The sequence below is a fragment of the Mycteria americana genome, chromosome 11 (genome assembly GCF_035582795.1).
Source record: "Mycteria americana isolate JAX WOST 10 ecotype Jacksonville Zoo and Gardens chromosome 11, USCA_MyAme_1.0, whole genome shotgun sequence".
In the NCBI taxonomy this organism is placed as follows: Eukaryota; Metazoa; Chordata; class Aves; order Ciconiiformes; family Ciconiidae; genus Mycteria; species Mycteria americana.
The window spans coordinates 3186089-3211097 of NC_134375.1; the positions used below are offsets into that span (position 1 = coordinate 3186089).

The 25009-nt window shown below is 39.1% G+C and overlaps 1 protein-coding gene across 7 annotated transcripts in view; it reads left to right on the forward strand.

Moving 5' to 3' along the window:
• IQSEC1 (IQ motif and Sec7 domain ArfGEF 1) overlaps positions 1-25009 on the forward strand; it is a 150518-nt gene that overhangs the window by 75353 nt on the left and 50156 nt on the right. For 3 of the 7 annotated variants that reach the window (XM_075514290.1, XM_075514293.1, XM_075514297.1), the window contains exon 1: positions 9271-9387. The exons of 2 other annotated variants lie outside the window; for them this stretch is intronic. In XM_075514290.1, coding sequence (XP_075370405.1) covers positions 9311-9387 — 77 coding nt within the window. In that variant the 5' untranslated portion in view covers positions 9271-9310. Of the gene's footprint in view, positions 1-8512; positions 8665-9270; positions 9388-25009 lie in introns of those variants that run through there. 2 more of the 7 variants (XM_075514294.1, XM_075514295.1) reach the window with 1 other exon arrangement.

Here is a 25009-nt window from a genome sequence, read left to right on the forward strand (position 1 = left end):
AGCAACATTCAGATATTTACTTTAATATTGACTAGTAATTAACTTTCATTAGCTTTCAGTCACTATTTGTGGGGTTTGTAATTCTTTCATGTTCATTCAAAGAAACACAGTGCTATATTTTACAGAATTAGAAAATATTTAGAAAATATTAGTATATCAGTCATGCATTTTTCTGCTTGACTTTAGTGTGTGCACAAAACCCAATGTGCACGCACAAGCTCACTTGTCTTACTAAATTTGTGAATCGTTCAAACAGGGGAAAAACCTTAAAATACCAAGCAAACAAAACTATGCTTTTCTTGGGGATTGAGAGCTTTTGAGATGTTGATGACGTGAAGCATAACTAAGCATTGTTAATCTCGCCTGTCCGTTAATCCCGAAGAGATGCTTTTTGCAGAAAGCACGTTATTACTGCCATAAAATGAAAGCAGAAAAAGAGAGGAAGCTGTGGGGAACCTTGTGGTATAGCATATTTTTAAAGGATGGTTCAATTTCAGTTGGTTTACACAGGGTGTTTCAAGAGCTTTAATATACTGTGTATTAGCTACCTGCATTATATGTATCATCTCAATGTTCGTGTTCTGTCCAACTTCATTTAAAGATATTTTATTCAGTGACAAGTTTGCTAACTACTGCATAGGCAGGTTACGGAGCTTTGTGTCATCCAGTGTCAGTGGATTTTTCTTACGGCTTTTTAACAGTGGTACTTTGTAATATTAAAAAGTTCCAAGTCCTAATAATCTTTCCGTTCTAGTCCCATTTGGAGACAATACCTAGAGGTAAAGAACTAAAGTGAATGTCTGCATTGCTTTTCTTTTGTGCCTTAAGTACATACTCAGCGGGTCTTACTGATACCGGTTGCTACTCAGTGTGCAACTTTGACAAGTGTCTCTGCCCTGTATAAGGTGAAACATCCCAAACTGACCTGCCAAAACCCACCTTGTTTTAAATCGATTTGTGCCCATCACATTGACTTGAGCACATGCACCTGCAAGGGGGGTGGGGAAGGTGCAGAGGTGAGGGGAAGGTAAGGCCGCTTCTTTCCATGGCAGTGCTAGCTTAATCTGCCCCCAAAACTGCACTGTTTCTCTAGTAAAGGAGAATTACTTTACTTTTTCAGTCCTTTATTATGACTAAGTAAGAGTCTGGAAGGGGGAGCTTATGGCTTCAGGTTTCTCTCTGTGAGGTCTGCTGTTTTGGAGCACCAGGATATACTCCTTACATCCTGAGTTTCTCAATCTTGAGCCGCGAGGACTCGGTGCCCACCACCAACCTTGCTCGGTAGTGGCACCCAATGCGCAGCCAGCAAAATCCTGAAACCCAGTGACTTGGTGTGGCAAATGCTTAGGTGTGCCCTGAGCTGTGGGAACTCGTCAGAGAACGTGGCACTCCAAGTGAGGAAAATGAAGGAGCCACTCTTGTACATATTTCACTCTTAAGAGACAAAGGACTATTATATGTGTAACGGTATCAGCAAACTTGTAATTGCAGTCACCTTGTGTTCGCGGTACAGACTCCTGCCCTGACTGCCCCCGAGAATGCAGATTAAAGGTTTCTCTTTCCCTTTTAGTCTATTTTGATCTACAGTTTCTGGCAATAATAGAGTGGTCTTCCTGGCTTACAGATGAACTTCTTTCTAGAGGGGCTCTCTGGCTCCTTGTCAGCCTCTGTACTTTCTTTGGGGGATTTCCAAGCATCCACTATCCTTCTGTCCAAGGTTTTGTGAGAAGAAAGTGCTTTCTCTTGAAGAACCACTGCGCAGTGCTGATTGACCTAGATTGCAGCTTCTGCTTCTCAGGTATAGTTTCACTGCTGGGGTGAGTCATGGCAACATTGATGACTGCTGAAAGCGTCCTGCTAAATTTTTTTTGAAAGGGAGGTTGCATGGTATTTGCAGAGAAAAAACTGTTCCACGTGCCTATGGGTCTGTCAAGAGAAATTTTAAATATCTTGGTAGTCTTACAATAAAACATAGTTATGTAGTAACTGATGAATTTTGTGGAAAATCAAAACTGTCTTGCTGTGAGTGGCACTATGGGGAGCAGGGGCAGAACCAGAGAGGATGAAAACATCAGCTCAGAAGCAGTGTGACCAATGTTCCAGCGTTCTCTGGGAGAAATACCTACATACTGTACTAAATAAAAGCTCTGCTAATGTTATTTTTTCCAGTGTTGTTCCTGTGGATGTAAATAGTCAGTCAGTATTGCAGTGCACCTAATAATATAGTTTACAATAGCTCTCCACACAAGTGAGGGTTTGTCGGATCAACTACTGACTTTGGGGGACAAAACCAGGTCAGAGTGTTGACAGCAGACAACTTTGAGTCAGGAATCCTGGCTTTGGTCTCATGGTTTGACTGCAATCTAATCCTCCTTATGCCTTATTTTTCTCATCGCTGAGATTTTGTGTATGTGTTTTACAACTTGCAGTAGTTTACAGGGCTGTCTGGTTTGCATGCTTCTGCACTGGGTAAATCAGTGTATCTTGGCATTTTGAAATATTGTTTATCATTGTGGAATTTTCTTTTTTGTTCCAAAATCAGGCCCCTTACCCAAATCTTCTAGCCGGGGCTAAGGAGAGAGTTTGCTGCAGAGCACAGCCTTTCACTGGCAGGGTTTCTTTTGAGGGGCTAAGGACAGACCCTTTTCTCCCTCTGTAGAGCTAAGTATCTTGTTTTATGGGAGGGGGTAAAGAAGCAGAATGTATAGGTCTATTTCATTTTTAGTTCTCCCACTGATCTGCAAGGTGACTGTGAAAAGTTATTCTGATCTTCCTCTGCTGTGGTTTAGACTCTTTGTGCTTCGATATTCCCATCCTTCGCATAGGGATAATGCTATTTTATATTTTGTAAAGGGGGGAGGGGATTGAGATAGGTAGTTGAAAAGTACAGTTTTGAGTATACAAGCCCTTGAAGTCAGTGAAGGTTTCCTTTGCCTTAAATAGGCTTTGGATCTGTTCTTAGAAGAGCAAAATGACTACAAAGATTCATTGTTTTGCCTACGCCATAGCAACCGACAACATAAAGCCTTTTCCCAGATGTGTTTATTTAAAGGCTTTATAAGTTCAGTTTAAAAAATGAACTGAAGTTGTAGCTATCATTTTAGTGCCGATTTTTGTATATCGGCATTAAAAAAATAAGTGAACTAGTATGCAGCCATAGGAAATGAAGAAATGTATATGAGAGAAGATGATAAATCCATTTTGGGGGGACGCAGAATGGGGATAAGTGCAGTAACATGTTAGCTTTTAAGGAATTATCTGGCATATTTGAGAATTCCTATGTAATTCTGGGTCATGTGGGAAAATTATCACAATATACTGTGTTTTATAGAGTTAGAGAATCAATTACTGTCTATTGATCATTCTTATCATGCACCAAAAGAGAATATTGTGAAAGAGCATTGTACTGTATGTCCTTGAAACTGATATATCCCAAGATTTTTTTAAAGAACGCTTAGTTTTTGTTCGGTGTACAGGTAAGCATGAGTGGAGGGAGAGCATGAGAAGCAGAGAATTCACGGGAGGGAGGAGGTGGAGGATCCATGCATGTGAGCTAGCATATTTTTTTCAAGGGATGAATTGAATCAATATCCCCCCAAAGCCCACTGTGAGGGGAATAACATGTATTTTGACCGTGTATGCATTTGATTGTACAGTGCTGCGTGGCTGTATTTATACTCTGCAGGAAGAAAACTAATCCCTAGTAGTTCCTTTTTTTTTTTTTTTTTTTCTGGGAAACCTTTTGCTTTTATTCAAGCAAAATGCAAGATAAATGCCCGTTTCAGCCTTTTAGATCTTGGAAATAATGGTGTATTAAATGTGATTAAGTTGGGAATTACCCTTAAGCAGGGTCATAATTACTGTAGATTTAGATGGCATGTTACACAAATTGCTGTGTGCTCATAATTACAAATTGAGTTTGTTGCACTCTGGGGGTTTATAAACTTTATCTTAGCTATTAACACATTAAATAACAGTGATTTATGTCAATTACTGGATAAACCAAAATTTCAGTGTTGTGCTTAATCTAAGGTTTAATTATATTTCTGTATTGGAAATAAAATACGGTTAGCTTTAGCAAGGAAGATTGAATAGTCTAAGATAACATTCACTACTGAGATATTGTTAAACATGATAACGGTAACAAAACTGGAGCTGCCTTTGTAAGTTTGTCAGTAGTATTTACTGGTCACACTGACTGAAAACTGTAGTGGTACGGAAGTGAATGAACTAGCAGCTACAGTGAATGAGCCGGTTGTCAACAGTAAGCTCTTCCCATGGTCAGCTAGCCTGCTTGCTCCAGAGTTATTTGCCTCAAACTTCTGGACTGATCTAGTGAGCTTAAGTTTACAGTTTGAAATCTTTGTTTACTTCCTCTTGCACAGAGATTTCCTAATTCCTTAATTTTTTCTTAAGTCAAATTGATCTTTTTTTTTTAATGGAGCAAAGATAACTTTGTGTTGTACTACTAGTTGTGCTCCAAGAAATTGCCAGGAATAAGGATACTGAGATATGAAAAATTACTTTCCTAGCTCCTTACCCTGCACTACATATTTCTACAGTATTCTGGTGGCAGCTCTAATGTTAGCTAGATGTCAAAATAGCAGTGGGAGAACTACAGAGTATATAGCTTCTATATGTCCTAGTGGTTCTGCCAGAGCTTCCTATACAATGTGCAGATAAATAAAGTGGCATAGAAGCCCACATTGGCTCTGTGTTGTTAGAAGAGCCTTCTTCTAAGGCCTGAAACCACCTCTGTATGTTTGGCAGAGCAGAAGCACTGCACTTACGTAGTCAGGGCAGTGAAAAAGTTGTCCTAAAAAGTCAAGCCTAGATGTCTATGAAAAATCACCACCGGTTACTTGAGTGAGACTGGATTGTGCACTATGGGTTATGGTTCAACAAAGATGGTTTTGGAATGTTGAAACATAAATAAAAAATCCCTCCAAAAATAATTGCGTCAGGCTGCCTTGACTCGGAAACCACAATGCCATCTGTGTAGCACAGCGAGAATTTGTTTTTCTGTGTTTAATTTCCCCATTGGAGTACATGCAAGATCTTAAATATGTAGATGATTTTGGCACTTAATCTCTACTTTAGGTTTTAAAGACTCTTACTAAAACAAGAAGTGATTTAACAAAAACTTTGTAGCAGAATAGTCGAAACAAAATTGAGAGTTTGGGATTCTTGATGCTGAGGAGGGGGGAAAACTGTAACAATTATCCAGGTAGTGTTTGAAAAAGGCTGTGTTAGTATTGCTTGGTTGTTTGCTTATCTAGTGTGTTCGTTTGTATCTGTCAAAGGAAGATTCTGTTTGAAGCAAGTTCAGAAAAGCACATTCTTCAGAAAATTCTGTGACTGCTTTGGAGGTCAGAGCTTCTCGGCCACCCTTTCCAGTACATATCCTCCTTCACAGCCCACACTAAAACTGCCTGCACTTGGTTTCTCCTTTGGAAACCAGTTTCCATTTAGGAGTTGACTTTTGTGGACTGCTAATGTCTGCTTTGGATTTGTCTCTGTTTACAAGTAGAGATGAAGCTTGGTGCAGGAGGGCATTGAGTCAGGACCAGAAATATGTGGGATTGTTGTCACGTCTGTCTATCCCAGAACGTCAAAGACTTCTGTAGGGAAGAGACTGTCTGGAAAACCATTAGATGTTGGAAGTAGGCATTGCAGTGTAAATAGTCTCTGGTTATAGACTTGCAGTGACATTACTATCAAAACAGTCAGTGTAGGTGTGTCCTTCCTTAACATATTTGAGTTTCACTGAAAGCTAGTTAAACTTAGGCTTACTGGAATCCATGCCTAATGCTTCCTTAGGAAACTATGCAAAATGGACACTCGATCCAAATGTTTAACTGGGTTTAAGTAAAGCTGCTTTGATTCTTTTTATCATCCAGAAAGATGTGATCTGCTCTCATGGTATGTATTGTAAATAAGAAGTACGTTGTATATACAGCATGAGGGCACAGCTGGCCCTTTCATTGTGCTCTTTCTTGTACCTGATTTGTTTGAGCAACATTTTTAGTTTCTGACTAAGCTTCCGAGTTTCCCCAATCTACAGAGATCGGCCAGTGCTTCTTTTATGTGCTGGAATATTTCCATTCCTAAAAAGTATAGTGCAAATTGCTCTGTCCCTACACAAAAATGCAATAAATATTGCGCAAACAATTACGAATGAAACCTTTAGTGGTAAACTTACCAACTGCCCCCCCCCAACTCACCCTCCAAGAATGGCTCTTGTTTTCTTAATTAGTTTCTCCTTCTCCAGTACTGTGGCACCTAATTGAAGACAAGGAGTGTCTGTGGTTAGACAGTTTGCCCAGCTTACATAGACGTGATGCTTATTTTGATGAAGGGAAACTTAATTTGTAAAGCAAGTTGTTTTGATGGTTCCATGAAACAGGAAACCCCAAAGTTAAAACTGGTCTTGCTTTCTTGCGTTAGTACAGGATATTAATCACATGGGCTTTACTACTTTTTGAAACACTAATTTCTTTGTACCTATAGGTAGCACTATTTATCTACTGGTTTTATGGTGCAGTTTCAGCTGTTCTTTTGACCTGTAAAGCTAAAAGTGCTGTAGGGATAGTCTACCAAAGAAACTATGACTTAGCAAGTACTCTTCAAAATTGTTTGTGGTTCAGACCAGCTGAGGAACTCAGACTGCATTTTGAACAGGAGCAGGCAGTTGATAAGGTGATGTTGCCTGGGGACAAGTTCTGGGGCTGGCTGACTCCTTGGTTCTTCAGCACTTGGATTAACCTTCCAGATATGCTGCAAAACCTTCTCTTTTCTAGGCTTTGGGGGAGGAAGGCTAGGGAAGCATCACGAAGCATAAGGATTTTTGTTAAAATATGTGTGTAGAATGTTATTGTGTGTGAGAAAATTATATAATTTCAATGTTCTCGTTTGCAGGTGTGTGGTTTCTACATAAGAGGCGTCTATATAAATTAAAGCACCTTTTACAGTATTCTAGGAGATGAGATGGTTTTCATTTATGAATTACTAAGTTACAATTAACTCTGTTTAGACTTGATTTCTTGCAATACTTTAATCACTGCATAGTGAATCTGCTTGAGAAAAATTAGGAAGGATTGTTATTCATGTGTCAAATACTGTGATGATGAAATTCAATTGGTGGTGGTTTTTTTTAAATTCTAGTGAGGAATTCTTGCTTGCCAGAACTAGCTTTACTATTGAGCTACCATGTGTTTGGAGGGGGTGGAGGTTTCTTTCCATTCCCATTTACAAATGCTGTGAGAACACTGAGGACATGATACAGCAAAATCCACAAGCTTTCTAGGTCGGGTTTCAGTGGAGCAATGAAGGATAATAATTAAAATCTTTTTTTAATTACTCATCTTTATCGAGAATTCTGATTCTGATAGGTATTTTTTTAATAATCAATCAACCACTCTTTCCAAAATTGTTCTCCTGTCACCAGGCCTCCACAGCACTTAATGTATTACTACGTTGTGTGCGTTTGCTTTCCGTACGTTTTGCAGCACCAGTTCACATTCTGCCTTGCAATCACGAACCTCAAACCATCGCATACTAGCGTAATGCATACAAAACCAATGTGCTATGGAAAGTAAACAGGATTTGGATTATTGTGCTAATGTTCAGAACAACAACAGGGAAGTTCAGATGTTGTTGTTCTGCATGTGCGTGATGTTGACAGGAGTGCTCAATTTCCTCACCTGGTTGTGTGCCTGGGAATAAGTGTAGGGAGAAGGAGCTGGAATATTTGCTGCCAGCACAGCTGCTGCCGCTGCCTCCAGTCAGGGGTTTTTTAACAAGCTAAATTCTTTCTTCGCATTCTTATTCTGGTGCATCTGAAATATTTTTAGCTTTGCTATTTTGTGTTGCTCTTTCCACGGACATGTCTGGGAGTTTCCGTGTGGCTGGCAGAAGCCTTCGACAAAATGCAGCCACACCCTTCATCAGAGGGAGTTCTTCCTCAGATGCCTCCAGTGTCTACGTATACTTTTTCACTTAAAATAATTTAAAACATAATTGGATTTTTTTTTTAAGCAGAACCAAAAACAGTTGGACACTCCTCCACCTATATAAAAATAAATTCTGAATCTTGACCAGCGCCTTTGCTCTGAAGGCGTCTTGTTTTAAAAGTCCCCAGCGCCTATTTTAAAACTTCACCCTGGCTGCCGAGGAGTTCTCCGGGTGAGGTCTGTTGCGGGTCCTGGAGCCAGGCACTTTACGTGTAATTAATAGGGTTCTGGTTTTAATTAGGCACGCGCAGCGCTCTAGGTTTTTTAATCTCTGGAAGGGCCTCGGGCGGTACCTGACCGCTGCCCTTCGGTGCCCGCCGGAGCCGGCCCAAAGGGTCCCCGGCACGGTGCGGGCCGTGAGGCGGCTGCCGTGAGGAGAGCGGTCGGCGCGCGCGCCGCGGCCGTTGGCGCCTCGCGTTCCCCGGGAAACCGTCCCCTGCGCGTGCGCGCGGGCGGGCACGCGCTCTTCCCCCCCCCGGCACCGAGCTGTGCGCGGCCGCTGAGGGGAGCGGGCGCGGGGGCGGGGCGGCCTGAGGGGCGGCTATGGTGGCGGCGCGGAGCTCCCCGCCTGCGACTTCGGCCCAGCCATGTGGTGCCTGCACTGCAGTTCGGAGAGGACCCAGTCGTTGCTGGAGCTGGAGCTTGACAGCTGGTAAGCCCTGCCGGGGGTTGGGAAGGGGGTCCCCGGGCGCCCTTCCCGGCCCTGCTCGGCGGGAGCCCCGTCCTGTCACACAAAGGGCTCCGCTCCCTCGCTGCCCGGCCTCGCCGATCGCCGTTGCGGGAAGTTGTAACTGGGGGAAGCCGGGTGGAGCGGCAGCCCAGAGCCGCTCCCAGCTGAGAGGGGGCCCGGCTTGCCGCTGGGGTTACCCCCTTTGTCTCTGAGGTGCTGCGAAGTTCGCAGTGATCGTGAACGCACGGCGGTCGCAGCCGGCGGCGGCTTTGTGGCGATCGTACTGCTCGGGAGCTTATGTCCTGGGTCGGGGAGCGGGGAAGAACTGCAGTGCCGGCTGTCTAATAGGGACGTAACTTTGAAATCGTAGTCGTTTAAATGTGCTATCAAAAGTGGACCTGTACATCTATTGTTGCTAGTCGGTGGCAGGCAAAGTATAAAACCGTCTGAAGCTTTTGAGAAGGGTGCTGTTAGGATGTGATCCGACTTAGCGTGTGCATTGCCGCTGTGATACGCGCATGTGTGTACACAAGCATGAAAACACTTCTTTTCATTGAGTTTGATATAGTGCAAGAAATCACATGACTGGCGTCAAACAAGCGGCGAGTTCTGCTTCAGAGCTCGGTACATGCTGTTCCCGGTGTCCGAGAGCGACCGGGGAGACCAGGAGAGCTGGTGGTGTACCTGTCAGCGTGGGCAGGTGCGGTAAGTTCAGTGATACTGCTTAGCGTAAATTGTCATTTGCGACTCATAGCCTCAGCCAAAAAAAGAAAGAAAAGAAAAAAAGTTTAGTTCAAAGGCCTTTAATGTAGGGATACAGAATAACTGATGCAAGAAAAACAGAAAACGGGATTTATCATGTTAATGTGTCAGTCTCTCTTGTTATGATGTTGTTGTTAATTACTAAAATAACGTGTCAAAATTACAAAAGGACACTACTCTGTTATATGAGCCACTTGAAAACTAGGTGTAGAAACTAGTTTTTCTTGTGCAATGTTATATGTAGATTATGATAGACTAAAATAGTTATCCCGGCAAGTGCACTTGCAAAATAAAATTATCTCCGATGCATCATGAAAGTTTATTCCACCAAATAATTTGGTGAAATTCTGAGCTGATCGACTGTTAAAGAAATATTTGATTTAAATAAAGATAGGCAACACCTTAAATTGGGTGTGTGCATGTGTGGCAAAATATAAAAGGAGGAAGTGACTAGATTCAGTGTAACTACATATGAATGCAACAGTGTCCTTTCTGGAAAAGAAAGGAAAAATGTTTTTTGATAAAAATGTTTTATAGTACAGTTTAGTCACACATTAATAATCCTTAAGCCCATTTTTACACTTATGGAAAATAATAAAGTTGAGCTTGTAAGTTTACTGTATGGCATTGGCAATGTTTGCATAAGTGATACTACGTTTGCATGGCTTGCTACAAAACATAATTTGTAAATGTTGCTTTAGTGACAGATTTGCCTGTGTTCACACAGTTACATTTTGCTATTCGGTCATTGTTTCAGACTGTTTTCCTCTATTTGCACATTGCTATGCACTTCCTTTCAGTTAAACTTGATTATTCTGCCTGATGTGTTAAAAGAGGAATTGCTGAGTATTTAGTTTGGGTGGTTGTATTTAACTGTGTCTGTTCTTGTAGCAGATATCCTTTATATAAACACAGAATTCATTACATCTATCTAGTGCTGTGGGAGAACTTAAGCTGTGCTGAATAAAATGACCCGTTTCCCATTTTACTTATACTTTTGTACCAGATTTGTTTTGTTGTTGTGATGTCCTGTTCTAGTTCTTGAAGTTGCAGATACTGAGAGTACTGTTACATAGTAGTCAGCTGGGTTTTTTTCCTCTTAGTTAAATAGGTGCTCAGTGTTGAGGTTTCACGTGTGAAGTCAGCTATTGTCCATTTTTTTCCTATTTCTACTAATCTGAAATAATTCATCATCACCAAAGATACTAACTGTAGTAAAAGATCTGGAGCTAACCAGTGGAAATTATAGCGCTCAGCATATCAACAGTGTTTAGTTGTTTCTTTGCCCCTTTAGAAGCTCTCTGGGAATCCTGGTACAGTTAATAAACAATTTGCAATTCACTTTCATTGAATAATTTGCAACTTTCAGGTAAGGAAACCCCAGGATTCAGTTTTTCATCTGAAAACTACAAATACCATGTTGAACAGTAACTGATTTGTTGTTCTTGTTACAAATCTATATCAGAAGGTTGCTAGGGATTGGCACAGTGAGTGACTGCTGGGCAAGCAGTCCTTCTCTGCCAGAGAAGGTGTCTTCACTAGCAGTTGGTAGGGTGTTCCTCTTGAGAACTGGGAAGTGATTTCTTGGGGTAGACAGCCCCATGGCCTTACATGGTTTTTCTCATCCTGTGACCATTTCATATTTGCAAAATGAAAATTCTCTCAAGAGAATTGTGTTTCTATTTGTATGGCTGTGGAAAGTATTCCTCCAAATATTTAGTCTTCGTGAGAATACTCTTCCATCACTTGGAGGCTGGGATTGTTTTGTGCCATTGAGGATCTAGAGGTTAGGTGCTAGGACTTCAGGTGGAACAACTACTTTGAAAGAACAGTTTACCTTTATACTGATCATGTTTTCTCTGAAGTACAAAGATGGCAATTCAAGGATCAAACTTTCTGAAGAGGAAAATCTCATAATTGTGTAGCTGATTAGCACACTTATGTGATTATTCTAATTATGCTTGTAAACTGTATTTGCCCTGAACACCAATAAGAAGTAGCTGTGAATTATAAAAGCTGGCCTAAAAGTAGCCAGTTGGTGGATGCAAGGTGTCATCCTGAACCAAATTCAACACTTGTGGAGATGCTACCTGTAGGTATTTAACATCTCCTCACATATTTCAGTTGTGCTTCTTGATGTTTAACACCACTGATGCTCAGACTTCAGGCATCTCTAGCAGAACACTGGGAAACAAGAGTGCCAGAAGTGAGATACTGCTTTCCTAGTAAAACCTGTCCTTTTGCCTACTGTGTGGTGTTCCAGTTGAAATTCATACTGCATTGCCTTAACTTTATAGCCTGAGCTGTGTGACTCTCAATGAGTAAAATTGGATTTAGCCTGCTATCAGGGCAGCTTTATTTTGGAAATATTAATGCCATAGAGATGTCCTGGAAATTATCCACTAGGATATTATCCACATAGAATCTCAAGATCCAGACTAATGCACCCTCTTTGTTGTAAACCTGTGCAGCTTCCAGTTCCTGCCTGATTCTGACAGGTGCAAAGGAGTGGTTCAAGCTGTTGTATTTTTGAATATTGTATTTTTTAAAAAAATTTTGAAGGACCACAATTTGAGGACAAAAACCCCACTTTGTTGCTTTGAGCATTGCAAGGATTTACCATAATTTATGAAGGACATTAAGGATGCAATTTTCTTGCTCTTTCAGCATTTATGTAGTTCTTTTTCTGTCAGAATCGATAGCAATTTTATCACTAATTTCAGAACCAGGCATATTTTAATCACAGTAGCTGTCAATCAATTATTGCTTTTTATGTTTATTTAATAACAGAACTGCGTGAGACCTCAGAAACTGTAATCAAGATGAAGTCCTGATTGCTGTATTTGTTACATTAAATATATGAGGATGTGCCCTTAACCCAGACACTGTCTGATCAGCAGAGTAACTGGAATTATGAAGAGGTGAATCATGGGTTTGGGGAGAAAGTGTCTTGGTGCATTGTTGTTAACTGTGCTTTGTTTAGATTTCATTTATGTTTAAACAGAGTATGGGCCACAGGCCAAATTCGTATTCCCAATTTTGCTGCTTCATTTCTGTTGTCTAACAAGACTGTGTAGTTATAAGAGCAGAATCAGGCCCTGGATGTGGAAGTTCATTTTTAGCATCCTGTATATTGTTGTTTTATGTCAAAACTTATGTAAATACAGGTTTTGTTTAATTCATACATCTTTGTTGTGCAGAAATAGTTACTGATCATGGGCTTTTAGCAAGACTTCTTAACCAGAAATATTTTAGTTACATGGCCCTTCTTGTGTCTTTCAGGAATTCATCTGAATTTTATTTGGAGGAAGGACGATTCTAGTTAGGGTGCAGGCAGAGATGGCGAGTTTACTGCACTGCTGTGATTTGACTCCAGGTTTCCAGAGAACAGATGCTGCTTTAATCCACTGTAGCACAAAGCCCTAGTATTACGTTAAAGGGGACTGCAAATTTAGCTAAATAAATCTTCTTTTGCTTCCTTACAATAGACAAAAGACTAGAAACATTTTCATAAAATTATTGTAAAGTTGTCTTTAATAAAAATAAAGTAAAAAAGCCAAGCTTTGGTATGATAAAAAAATCAAACCCTTTTGTCCCTGTGGGAGAAGCAGAAAAGTAGAATGATGGCTTTGATAGCCTTTAATACAGGAAATTGATGTAGTATATCTGTTAATCAGATTCTTTCAGTAGTTCAGTGTCATCCAAGTTAAAGTTGTGCTTAAAAACAAAGGACCCAATTCCCTGTTGCCTTATGTTGTGCGAGCATAAACAAAATGCAACAGTTATGATTTGGCTTCGTTTTACGTAAGTGGCTATATACAGGGCAGGGCAATAGAAAAAGAACCCTAAGCTTGTTTTGAGGGGTACTTGCATTGTTTAGTCCAAAAAATGTCAGTCACCTCTGAAATTCACCAGATTAACAAGGATGGATGTATCATGAGTTTAAATGTTTTGGTAAGAACAGAGAGAAAGAAAACTAACTTCCTTCTGTTTGTTGATATATACGTGACCTTTCCGCTCATCTTTATGCAGCATAAGGGAAGCAAGGATGCAAACCTGATGGATTTTCTGTTGCAGGGTATGTTTACAGCCAGTCCTAAAGCTGCATTACAGGAAAGTTCACAATTTTACTTTAATTTAGTTTTCACTCCCCACCTTTATAGTAGAACGGACCAAACTCAATCTCAGTTGGCATGGAGAGTTAAATACAGCAGTGGCTATGGGTGTTGTAGCTTAGACAGCTGTACGTTGGACTGTATTTAACTTGAGTTTAGTGTATTCTTTTTAGTGTAGCCTACAGCTGTAACGATTATAGTTGTGATCCTTTCAGTTTTCACGAGTCAAGGTGAGGTAGGCCATGTCAGTACTTGCACAGAACTCCAAGGAAAAATCTTCAGGAAGGGATGGATGATTTAGTTGGAAGCGCTCCTGCCTTTAAATTTAATACCAAAGACAGGGTTTCCCTTATTGTTTGGGGAGGTTGTGCTGAGGAAATCATCATTCAAATGAGACAGACAGCAGTGTTCCTGATCCAGCTGCAGTTCCTAGGGGCCTAATAGTACACAGAACAGAACAGGCCTGTATCAACCCCTGACTTTCTCGTCATGTGTCAGCTGAATAACAGCTTTTCTCTCAATCTAACTTCCCTCTGCACTTTCAATTGGGAATAAAACTTATCTTTATTTTTCTTTCTTAGGTGGTTCTGCTTTATTGCAATGTGCTGTGAAACAGCTGTTGAATTTCCATTCTAGAGGTGTCTGGGGTGATTCTCATGCTTTGAAGTTAACACCATTTCACAGGGTGTTGAATGTTAGATAATATTTTCAGCTGTTCTTAGATTCTTGAAAGACAGACAGTTCATTATTGTTGCTTATATATTCTTTTCTTATATTTTATTCTGTGAGCCTTGTTTAGAAGATACTAGTGATATGGAGCATTTAGTAGAAACTAGTTTCAAGAAGAAGCTGATTCTAATGCTTCAAGTTTTGGGAGAATGGGACTTTACAGCTAATAGTTTCCTATTAATACTAGTAGTTAATGCTTTGGGAAATTGAGAGAGAACAGAGGATTGCCCAGCTTTTATTGGAAATTGTCCCAAATGGTGACAACGTGTTGGCAATCTTGGATTCTTTTTTCTTATTAAAATGTGATTAAGATGTTTTTGATTAGGTTAGCCTAGAAGAAAAGAAGTATTTCAGGTTTTCCTGTGCAGCCACAGTGCAGCATGTTACACAAGACCATTTCTGACTGTCTTTGGTTGACATTTTCAAAATCTATCTTTGCACAGTATTTCATTTTCAGTTCACAGAATGGTGACCCCTGTTTTCAGGAATTGGATTTCTACTCTTGCCCCAAAAGACCATTTTCCATTATGGAAAGATCTATGACTTAAGTCGTGGTAAAGAGTCTATAAATTCTAAGAATGATACGAGTTCTGTATTTTAGACCTGACGTTCTTTTGCGGTTGATCAGCCTCACGTGCAGCCGCCAGCTAAAGCAAGCTGTATCAGCAGAAATCAGTGCAGATTGTCGATGCTTCTGGGAGCCAGGGTTGCAGAGCCATACTGGGCATCTGTGTGCTGCATCGAAATGAAACTGCTACATGCTGCAGTACAACCTAATTATTACTCTCATTCTGTGTATGTGCAGTAAATCCTCTATTTTTAGGTACTGATTGGAAGGAGCTAATAAATTATTTAGAACATAGAGCAGGTCTTAAAATTTGATAATAGATAAGCTTTGTAAGGAGAAAGTTCTTGGCTTATAGTAAGCTCTGAAATAGCATCTATAGGTTTCCAAGACAGGAATTGCTACCTGTGTTACTTTGTTGTTGTGATCAGTGAGGTGGGTCAGAAGTCCTACTGAAAGCCTACATTTAATTCCTCACTAACAGAGAAAGAACTATAAAATATATAGACTCAGCGTAATGGAGAGGAAATGTAAAAGGAAGGAAGTTTGTGAATGAGAAAAAGCATCTGTCAGCTCTTTAACTGATTTAGAGGTTGTAAGCAATCTTCTGAGATCTCATTTGTCCTAAGAGTGAAGATTTACACATAGTAAGACACGGAATATCTTTCTGAGTATGTCTGCAAATCTCTTCTGCATTTGAACACATTGCCTTGAATTTAAGTAACATTTAAAACATTTTCTTTTCCACCAAACTCCATACTTCCAACAAAAGATCTCTTACAGTTTTGTTTCCTTAAACATTATGTTCTGTACACTTTGATATAAACCTTGGGTGTGTGTTGCAGAGGATAAAAATCTCATTTTTATGAGGATGCCTGTGATTAAAGACTGGTTAGCAGCTATTCTGTTCCGGTAAGTTACAACACAGACCTCTCTCAGTGCATGCAGGATGCTCAAGGCCAGTTCCCATTCTCACTGACTCGGTAGCAATGCTCTCAACTTCACAGAAAGCAGAAACAAGGGTTCTGTGTTCTCATCCATTTTCTTTCCTACCTGGTGAGAGTTTCGCCGTGCCTCTTTGCGTTTATGCATATCGAAATTACATTGTTCTCCCTTAGAAGAAAACTAGAAGGGTTTCTTTGTCTTTTGGGTGGTTTTTTTTAGACTTGGCACGAAGTAGTTGGCAGTCAAAATGCAGGGTTTGTGCAGTGTTTAAGACTGAGTGATACTTTTATATCATATATACTTCTAGATTCAGTTAGATCAGTAAAAGGCCTTTCTCTGATCAGACTTTTAACAGTCCATCCTCCTTTAAGATTGGCTTTATTAAGTACGTTACTGTATAACCTTATGAAGTTTATCTGTAACTTCAGAGAAAAGTCAAGCAACCACTAAAAGTTGAACAATCCCTTTCTTTCTGATTCTAAAAGTGGGAGAACTTTAGCCACCTACTTAAATCCAAGTGAGAGAACAAAGTATTTCATGTTTACCAGTGACATTGTTTTAAAGCACACCTCATTATGGAATAACAATATATTATTAACTAATTGAAATAGAATCCCTTGGTTGTTTTAAATAGGTCTTTTTGTATAACGTTCATTTGCTGCTTAAGTGAAAATGTGGCCTAAATGAATACAGTTGTGATGTGATCTGTGACTTTACCCGATATAGTGTCCAATACAAAAGGATGGTTTTGTTGTCATTTGTGCTGCATGGACCATCTGCATGCTCTTTGGTTTATGATGATTCTTAATTTCCCTCTGCCCAGGCACACAGACATACCTGAAGGGAAAGGCTGGCCTACTCAAAAATTGTTCCCAGTTCTCTATACTGCATCTTATTTGTAATTATTTCAAATAGTAAAGGGGCAAAACCTTAAAATGAGTCAAATGATCAAGTATATTTGATCTAAGAGGAGAATATAGTTTTGTTCTAGGTATGAAATTTCAATGCCTGAAACATTTTATTTACTCAGTAAACAGGATTTCGTTAAGGATCTTTAAACTAATTCATGTTTATATGATATACAGTATATAAGAGAGGAAAGAAGAGTATTACCCACCAAGGACTGAATAGGGAGAGGAAACGAGTATTTAGTCTCTTACAGAACCTAATTGCCAGCAAGCTGGTTTCTCAGCAGTGCCATTCTGTATCACCTCTTCCTCTGGTGGGCTTGACACAACAGCTGAAGCCACAACAGAGGTGAAATACAAGGATGACTGGTATAGGACACCAAGGATTTTTGCATTGTATCAAATGCTGCTTCAGCTGTGCGTGCAAATCAGTTTTTTCTCAGCTGCAGAAACTATATCTTCCTTTTTAAAATTAGCATTGTGTAAAGGTCATGTCATGATATAAATGGTAGAATGTGTATTAATATCTTCCTATCTTAAATACATGTCGTATGTGGTGTAGATATGCTAAATAAGAGGATTCCAGCTGCTGAATGATATCTCTGGATAAATAATAAATAGTTGAGGTCAAATTCTGCCACAGCTGAATTAAGAAACTCCACAGAAGCTTATCCTATTCTGTAAGAGTTTACATAGGAGGAACAGGACAAAGTCTGCAGTGGTAGGTAGACCTTCACAGATACCACAGTTACACTTAAAAATTTTTAGCTTTAGTCCCTACAAGAAGGTAAGCATCCTTTTGAAGCATCCATGACATTTTCTGATGTTAGTATGTTGTATGCTGACACATCAAGAGAATGAGCTGGCCATAAAAAACCCTCTAAAAATTCTAAAAATCGGGCTGATAAATTTGAGAACTCTTCCTCCAGCTACAAGCCTCAAATTATGACCATAGTCATCTTTTAATAATATTTTATCCATTTTTTAAAGAGTTTGAAGTATGGAATGTGGTCATTGCTGAATAAACATATCTGGGTGATGATTAATGCAGATTAGCAGAGAATGTTGTTCTGTCTTTACCTGAGATAGAGGTTAACATTTGTGGGCTGTACTCAAGTTCTGTTGATGCTGTCAGTCTCCTTTTTTACTTTCCAGCTGCTAAATAATGAAAATAAAATACAGCTTTGCCTTTAGCAGATAGGCTTCATCAGGCATTAAATGGGTGAGGGTTGGTTGGTGGATTTATTCAACCTTTCTGTAATAAATACTTACGTCTGCTAGGCAATATGCTGCCACTGTTCGACTTTGACAAAGGTGATGTGTGAGGTGTTTAACCTTCCTTCTCCTCCTTGGAAGCTGAAGATAATCTCAAGTAAGCTCTTTTCAAATGGATATTATTAGTTCTTGTATCTATTATAAAGGTTGTTCCCTAAAATGGAGAAGTTGGGTCAATTTTTGTTTGGTTCTCTCTTCATCTTGCTTGTGTGCATCTGCATTTCCGTAGAGACAGTTCAATAATTCCTACATTCTGTTTTGGCACGGAGAAAATAATCTCTCATCTTTCTTCCCCTGCTCTCCGCTACTACTAATGGCGCATAAGAGTGTGGGTCAAAATGCCCTTTTTTAAAAAACATTTTTGTTAACTTTTGTGTTAACAAAGGACACTACCTTTTATGGCTTGGTAGTGTCCAAGTGAGTAGATGTTGGGGTTTTTCTGTAATTTTGAATCCAGGACTTGGACCAGAGAGTAAATGAAAGTTTGCAGTGTACATAGTGGTACTTGTCTGTGGAACTCCGGTCGCTCTGTCAATGGTCATCAGACTGTGTTTTAACTTAAGCTAGCTGTTATTGGCAGTCTATTACACAGAACATTACAGAATGAAGCGGTTGCTTTGTTAGTGTTTGCTTCTGAGACACATGCAAATTTTGTCTGGATTTTTCTTGCAATTATATTTAACTTCAGTAAGATGAATTACCTGGGACATTACTTTGATGTGCATTCAAAGGTTTCATTTGTTTTTAACAGAAACAGCTGAATTCAGAGTGCATTCTGAGTAAAACAAGTTGGTCAATATTTCTTTTGTGGATCAAAGCTTTTGTCAGTGCCTGTGAATACTGTTGTCCATCGTAATGGCTTTGAACTTTTGACAGGGTATATTTGAAAGTAGATTGGTTTGTTAATGTTATTGCATTTATTGAATTTGGGGATTTGTGTAAGTTCTTAATATAATTGACTTTTGTTTACTATACAGTACAAAACAGACATGGCAATAAGAACTAGATTCTAATCTGTTGCAAATTGTACTAATAATATACTTCTGCTCACATGTTCTCACTCCATTGGGGAATATTGAGGGGGGGAGGATGGGGAGAAAAATGCTAAAAAACCTAGCTTATACGAACTATGTATGGCTAGTTTTGCATTTTAAGAACTTACTTTAAGAACTTTTTGTGGAGAGTAATTTGAGATAATACAATACATACATCAGAGCTTTAATTAAATACACCTCCTAGTTAATAGCAGAAAGCACCACAGGTACTGAAATGTAAGCCAACTTTGAAGCAGTGGGGTGTACCCTTGTGTCAAATGAATGCTTATGTTCAGATTAAGTTGTGTATGGGGAGCTATAGTTTTAGTTAGCAGTGTTATGTTTGTAATTGCCATTTAAAAGTTCACATTCAAATTAGGACTTCGCTGCACTTGTAAAGACAAAGTTATATGCAAGAAATTAGCTTTTGTAGAGGTTTGTTCCTATGTGGAATGCCTAGATTTGACCTAAACATTTTTGACATTTAAATGGTTTTTTTTCAGGCTTCATGTTGGAAGTATCTGACCGTATCAGCTGCTCTAGCAGCTGCCATCATGCTTCTCTCTGTTACTCAGAGTTAGTTCCATGGGCGACTTCTGGTCTGCATTCTTTGAGCTAGGTAGAGAATTTGGATCCATTTCAAGCGGGTATCTATAATTAGGAGTTATGATCAGAGTTTGACTTTTTTTAACCTCCAAATTTTAAAAAGAGATCGTTGGTGTAAGACAGATGCATAGCACTTCTTCCTTCCTGGGCATTTGGGCCTATTTATATAGGATATTTATTTTTGAGTGAGGCAGTTTTACTGGGAATCATGTATATGAAATGAGGTTTTAATGCAAAAAGCTTAACTCTTTGGTTTGCATTTAAATCCATCCCATAAATCATAGGGCAGAGTCCCTAGGTATCTAGATACCTCAGCTGTAGGTATCATGTTAATGTTTATGGACGGAAAAGTTTCTGGGACAAAGGAAGAAAGCTTGCTGAATTGTTCTATCAGTAGATATGACTTTAAAGGGAACCAGGTTTACGTCCATTTTTCCTGAAGAGGGGAATAAATGACATGGATTCAGGGAAAACTAGGCAAGTTAGAGAAGGGATGGATTTGATTGAGGAATTTCATGAAGAACTACTCATGCAAATGTTTCATTGTTGCAACAAATAAAATAAACATATAAATACTTCATTAAGTTCAATTTGAATTTGGACTGCCTGGAGTCTTGACTGCTGTCTCTGGCAAGTGATACTCTACCACAGTCATGCTTTAAAAACTGCCTGCTTCCTAAAGAACAGAGCACTTGTAGTGTCATGGCGAAGCTGAGTGGTTTTATCATCTCGTGCTGACTAGAATTTTAAGTTGGATGTGTTTTTCTTACTGTATTTGTATACTTGTGCATACTTTCCACAATTTAGAAGAAAAGGAATTTATTCTGTGTACCTTTGAACTTCTATTCATACCTTTAAGGATCTAAAATGCTGTGGAAAAATCCTTTAAGATGTAGCAGCACAAACTTATTATATTGTCATACTTTTCTTTCTGTCCAAAACAAATTTTTTACAGGATGAATATAATGCTGATTGGTTCTCATGCGTGTACCGTCCAGTTGTTAGGACCTGTTTTCAATTTCATGCCTTTATATTACACTGTTGAAAGTCCATTGTAAATGAATGATGAAAATAACTAGTGCTTTCAGGGAATGTTTGTTGGTAAAATAATTTCTCAAGTATTTACTCTGTTTTGCTGGGAGGGTCTTTTGGTTCTATTTTAAAATGTTGCATGCAGTTTTGGTTTGGCATTTACATTATTTAGAAGCATGTTGAATTTCTTTGTTGCTTTTAGTTCCGAACTAAATCTGCAACATACTGGTTTGAACATTTGGATGATTTCTGTAAGCATATGCTCTCATTATCTTTGTATTTTAGTCCTACAAATGCACCAGCACACTTCACTACTTGTAAACAGTGAGATTTCTGGAGTGAGCGGGAATACTGAATAATTCCTTGCATCTGATGTTATTGTTATATACTTCCTCTTTACATGCACGTAGTTTTAAAGATAAAGTACTAGGCCTCAGTAAAAAGGGAATTTATGCTTTTCTGTTTATCATCTCTCTTTCTTTAGTATAGTTGTATAGTTGCTCTGAGAGGTAAGTATAGTTGCTCTGAGAGGTAAATGCTTGTGTCTATGGATCCAAACCTGCAGCTTCTCTGATAATTTTGCCATTATTGTCAGTGGAACGAGTAAGTCTGTACTCATGGAAAAGCTTGGGGTTTGTTCTTTACCGAAATTTAGGTCTTGAGAACTCTTTCCAGTTTCCATTTTAAGCTCAAATGCTGAAGTTGTGTTGTTTTTCAAAATTTTGTCTTTATTGTGCTTATTTTTGGTTTTGCTGAGGTTATAGTTTGGCAAGATTTGAAGGAAAAGGAAGGTGTGAATACAAAAATGAAAAATAAATCGAAGAACAGTAGATATTCAAACATCCTGAATAATATGTTGTTTTAAAATATGATAGTGGTTTTAGTGTACTGGTTACTAATTACAGCCTTTGTGATCAGAAGTAATGACTGAAGGTATAAAATGAGAGACAGGAAAGAAAAGACCTACCAGGTTTATGCTGCTAAAATGCCCGGAGAGGAAATGTTTTGTTTTGGTCATGGCTAACCACACAACTATGTTTGGCAATTGGACAGAGGGAAGGAGGAGACAGAGCTTTTTCTTATTAGGTAATTCTTGAAATGAACTTACCACCTGAATAGCTGGAAATAACTGTAAAAAACACGACCTTTTTCTAGCTAGCAGCAAAGTCTACTTCACATGTTGTCAGCTTGGAGCTATTGTATGCTACTTTAGCCCAAAGATACAGCCATGCACCGTGTTACTCAGCTTTGACGTCTAAGCAAATTAGTTAGAAAAGCAGCTTTTGGCAGCCCTGGCCTGCACATTGGTATTAGTCTTTGATTCAGACAGAGCAGTGAGCTTTGATTCTGTTGCTGTTAGAGCACAGTGTGCATCATGGGTAAATACAGTGTTAGCTGCACTGCGGGATGACCCTTATCTCACGGCCCTGCTGACGAAGCCAACAGATCCTACTTGCATGCACATATGTCACTTCAGCTGATGTATTTTAATTTAAGTGTTTGCAGCGTGTGTGCCTTAGGTCTTGCAGGAAGTCTAGAACCATATGTACACAAAGAAAAGAAAATGCCTGAATCCATCTATGTTTGGTATTTAGTACTGGTTTATAGTCATTAGAAAAAGTAAAATTGATCTGCTTTTCACCAATAGTTTTACAGATCCATTGAGATATGTTAAAAATACAGTATTCAGTCTGTTTCCATGTTTCTGTAAGCCTTCTTCCCTATTGTTCCTTGATACAGTGGTATTTTGGGTTTGGTGTTTTGTTTTTTTTTAACAGTATTACAAGCTGAGCTTTATGCAGGAAGGAACTTCCAGTGTCAATTTCTGATAAAATACTGATTCAGTCAGTGCTGGCTACTCTTTCAAAAAAGTAATTTAGATGTACAAAGAAACAAAGTTTTTCCATGGTTCCATTTTAAAGTTTTGTTCATGCAAAGTCATATTAATAGCACTAATAATTTTTAAATATTTAATTTCCGTTTTCACTCTTTAGCTGCTCCATTCTCTGCTTCTTTGTAAAATGCTGGCAAGCAACCTTTCTCTTTTTCTGGCTTGGCAGATAACGAACGTCTAGTTTCTGCTGAAACAGGAGTGTGATAAGACAATCGAAGTTCTAAAAATGAAAGGTTAATTTCAACTGTTCTGCATTCTCCTAATTTTACACAGTTGGAATACCCAACATATTGCCAGTCTCCTTAGTAATATGCCATTGCACATTGCAGAGAGATGAACCAAATTCGTCCACTAGATTTTTTTAAGCACTGAAATTATCAGTAATTCTACTGGACATGTATAGTAGGTGGCAGATGCCTCAAAACAGAGACCTTTACTGATAAGTTCTTTCCAGTTCCAGTTGGGACTGGGTCAAGTGTTATACTGTCCATTTTTTGCAGTATGCTTAATGTACTTAATTTCTCACCCATCTGAGAAAGACAGTGTGTGCACGGTGGCTACTGGAAGTGAAGTAGTGCTAGAGAGGTGTCTGACTATTCCCCTAGTCATAGGGGGACTTACTCTAATTCTTGTTGCAAGCCTGGGGCAGAATCCCTGACATTTTTTTGTGTTGGCATTTTTAAGAAGTGGATAGATAAAAATCGCCCTTGTAACCCTGCAGTGACTGGCTCGTGTTCTGAGTCTGTTTTGAAGCAAAGGTACCCTTTTTAGCATACAGTCTTTCAAAATAGACACGGGCAGGATGATTCTCAATTCCACACTCCTGTTCCACGACGCTGTGTGTGCACTTCCTCCATAGTGGAGGAATACTTCTTGTCATCCGTAAAGCTTCACACAAGTCCTATTTGTTGAAATATTTTTCTTTTCCAAACGTATGTAAAGTAGTAAGGAGGAAGCAAGCTGCTTTTCTTTGTCAGTGGAGTTTCATTTTTGTGAAATAACTCGTACGAAGCTTCAGCTGCTCTTAACGGACAAGGAAGAGCTGAATGGGAGAAAGCCTTCAAATACGCAGTGCTGACTGTGCATGCTTGTTTGCTTAAAGGGCTGTCGTACTGTTATGCGGGAGGCTGCCTGTTGTAAAAGATAATTACTTCCCTGCTTCAAAGGTCAGATGTGATGGCAGGGAATAGGCCTATGAGCAAAATGAGATCAAGCACTTCAGTCAGTCAAGGATCATATTTGTGTCTGGAAAAAGTATGAAAGACAAACTAAAAATAAAGAAGAAACCCCTAACTTTAACCAGAGCCTCGGGCAGACCCCTTTCCAATTTTTTCTGATTAGGGCAGTACCCTTTTTGTTGATGAAAAGGTTAAGTGATCCATTGAAGGTATCATTATTAAAATGTCAACATGAGATTATAATCAATGTGGAAGGGTTATGAAATAGTTCACAATTTAAGGGCGAGGAAGGCAAAAAAACCTAAGAAGGGGGAAATACTGATAATTCCTGACTTCCTGTTAAAAACAAATTTACCATACTTGTATGAAAAGCACTTTACAAATAAGCTTGTAATTAAGAACCTGTGATGTACAAAATAGTGCAGCCTCACAGTTAGCAGAACAGATAAATGTATTTTACTATTTAAAGACAGAATGTGAAGCAGTTCAGTATTGTAGTAATTTCTTTAATGGATACTTTAGAGAGAATGATTTGTTTGTTTTTAATGGGTGGTTACACAGTTTCAATGTCACTAGCAAAACTCCGGATAATTTATAATTTTAAGTTGAAAGCCAGCTGTATCACAGAGGGAAAGGGATTAGTTTCCTGTCAACTTCCTTTTTGGAAAAAGTGATGTGTGCACACTGAAAATATTTCCAGCTTGGGTAAAGTATGTTTGAAAATACCTTTCGGGTAGAGTCATATTTGATGGGCAAAGAAAGAGGACTTGCTTTCAGTTTTACATGTTTATAGAAACATTTTGAGAAATCTAAGGGGCTTTTTTCTCCTTTGCTTTAAAAAGTACATGCCGTTCAAGCTAGGAGAGTTTTGCCAGCGTTAACCTTGATCTTTTCTGGCACTGCGGTCTGGTGGAGAGAGTTCTTTCAGAAATCGCTCTGTACTTTGAACCATTGAAGGGATTGCTGTGGTATGTGTGTGCAGCAAGGGTCACAGCATTTCATTTCTGAGAGACGACAGGAGAGCTTTCTTTTTTACGTTCGTATACATGTGAATGAAAGCAAAATAAGAAATACAAGGCATGGTGGGAACGTGGAATTTTACTGCTTTAGAGTTTGGATGTACCTGTTCCTAAAACAAAAGGTAGGGGAAATACTGCAAATGCTTATATTCATGCATGCATGGAGTGTTTACTAAGTCTTTTGAGTGATTAAAAAAAAGTAACATTTTGTTATTCTGTCAATGCTCTGTGTACACAGGATGAGGCAGATAGTAAGTATTTATGT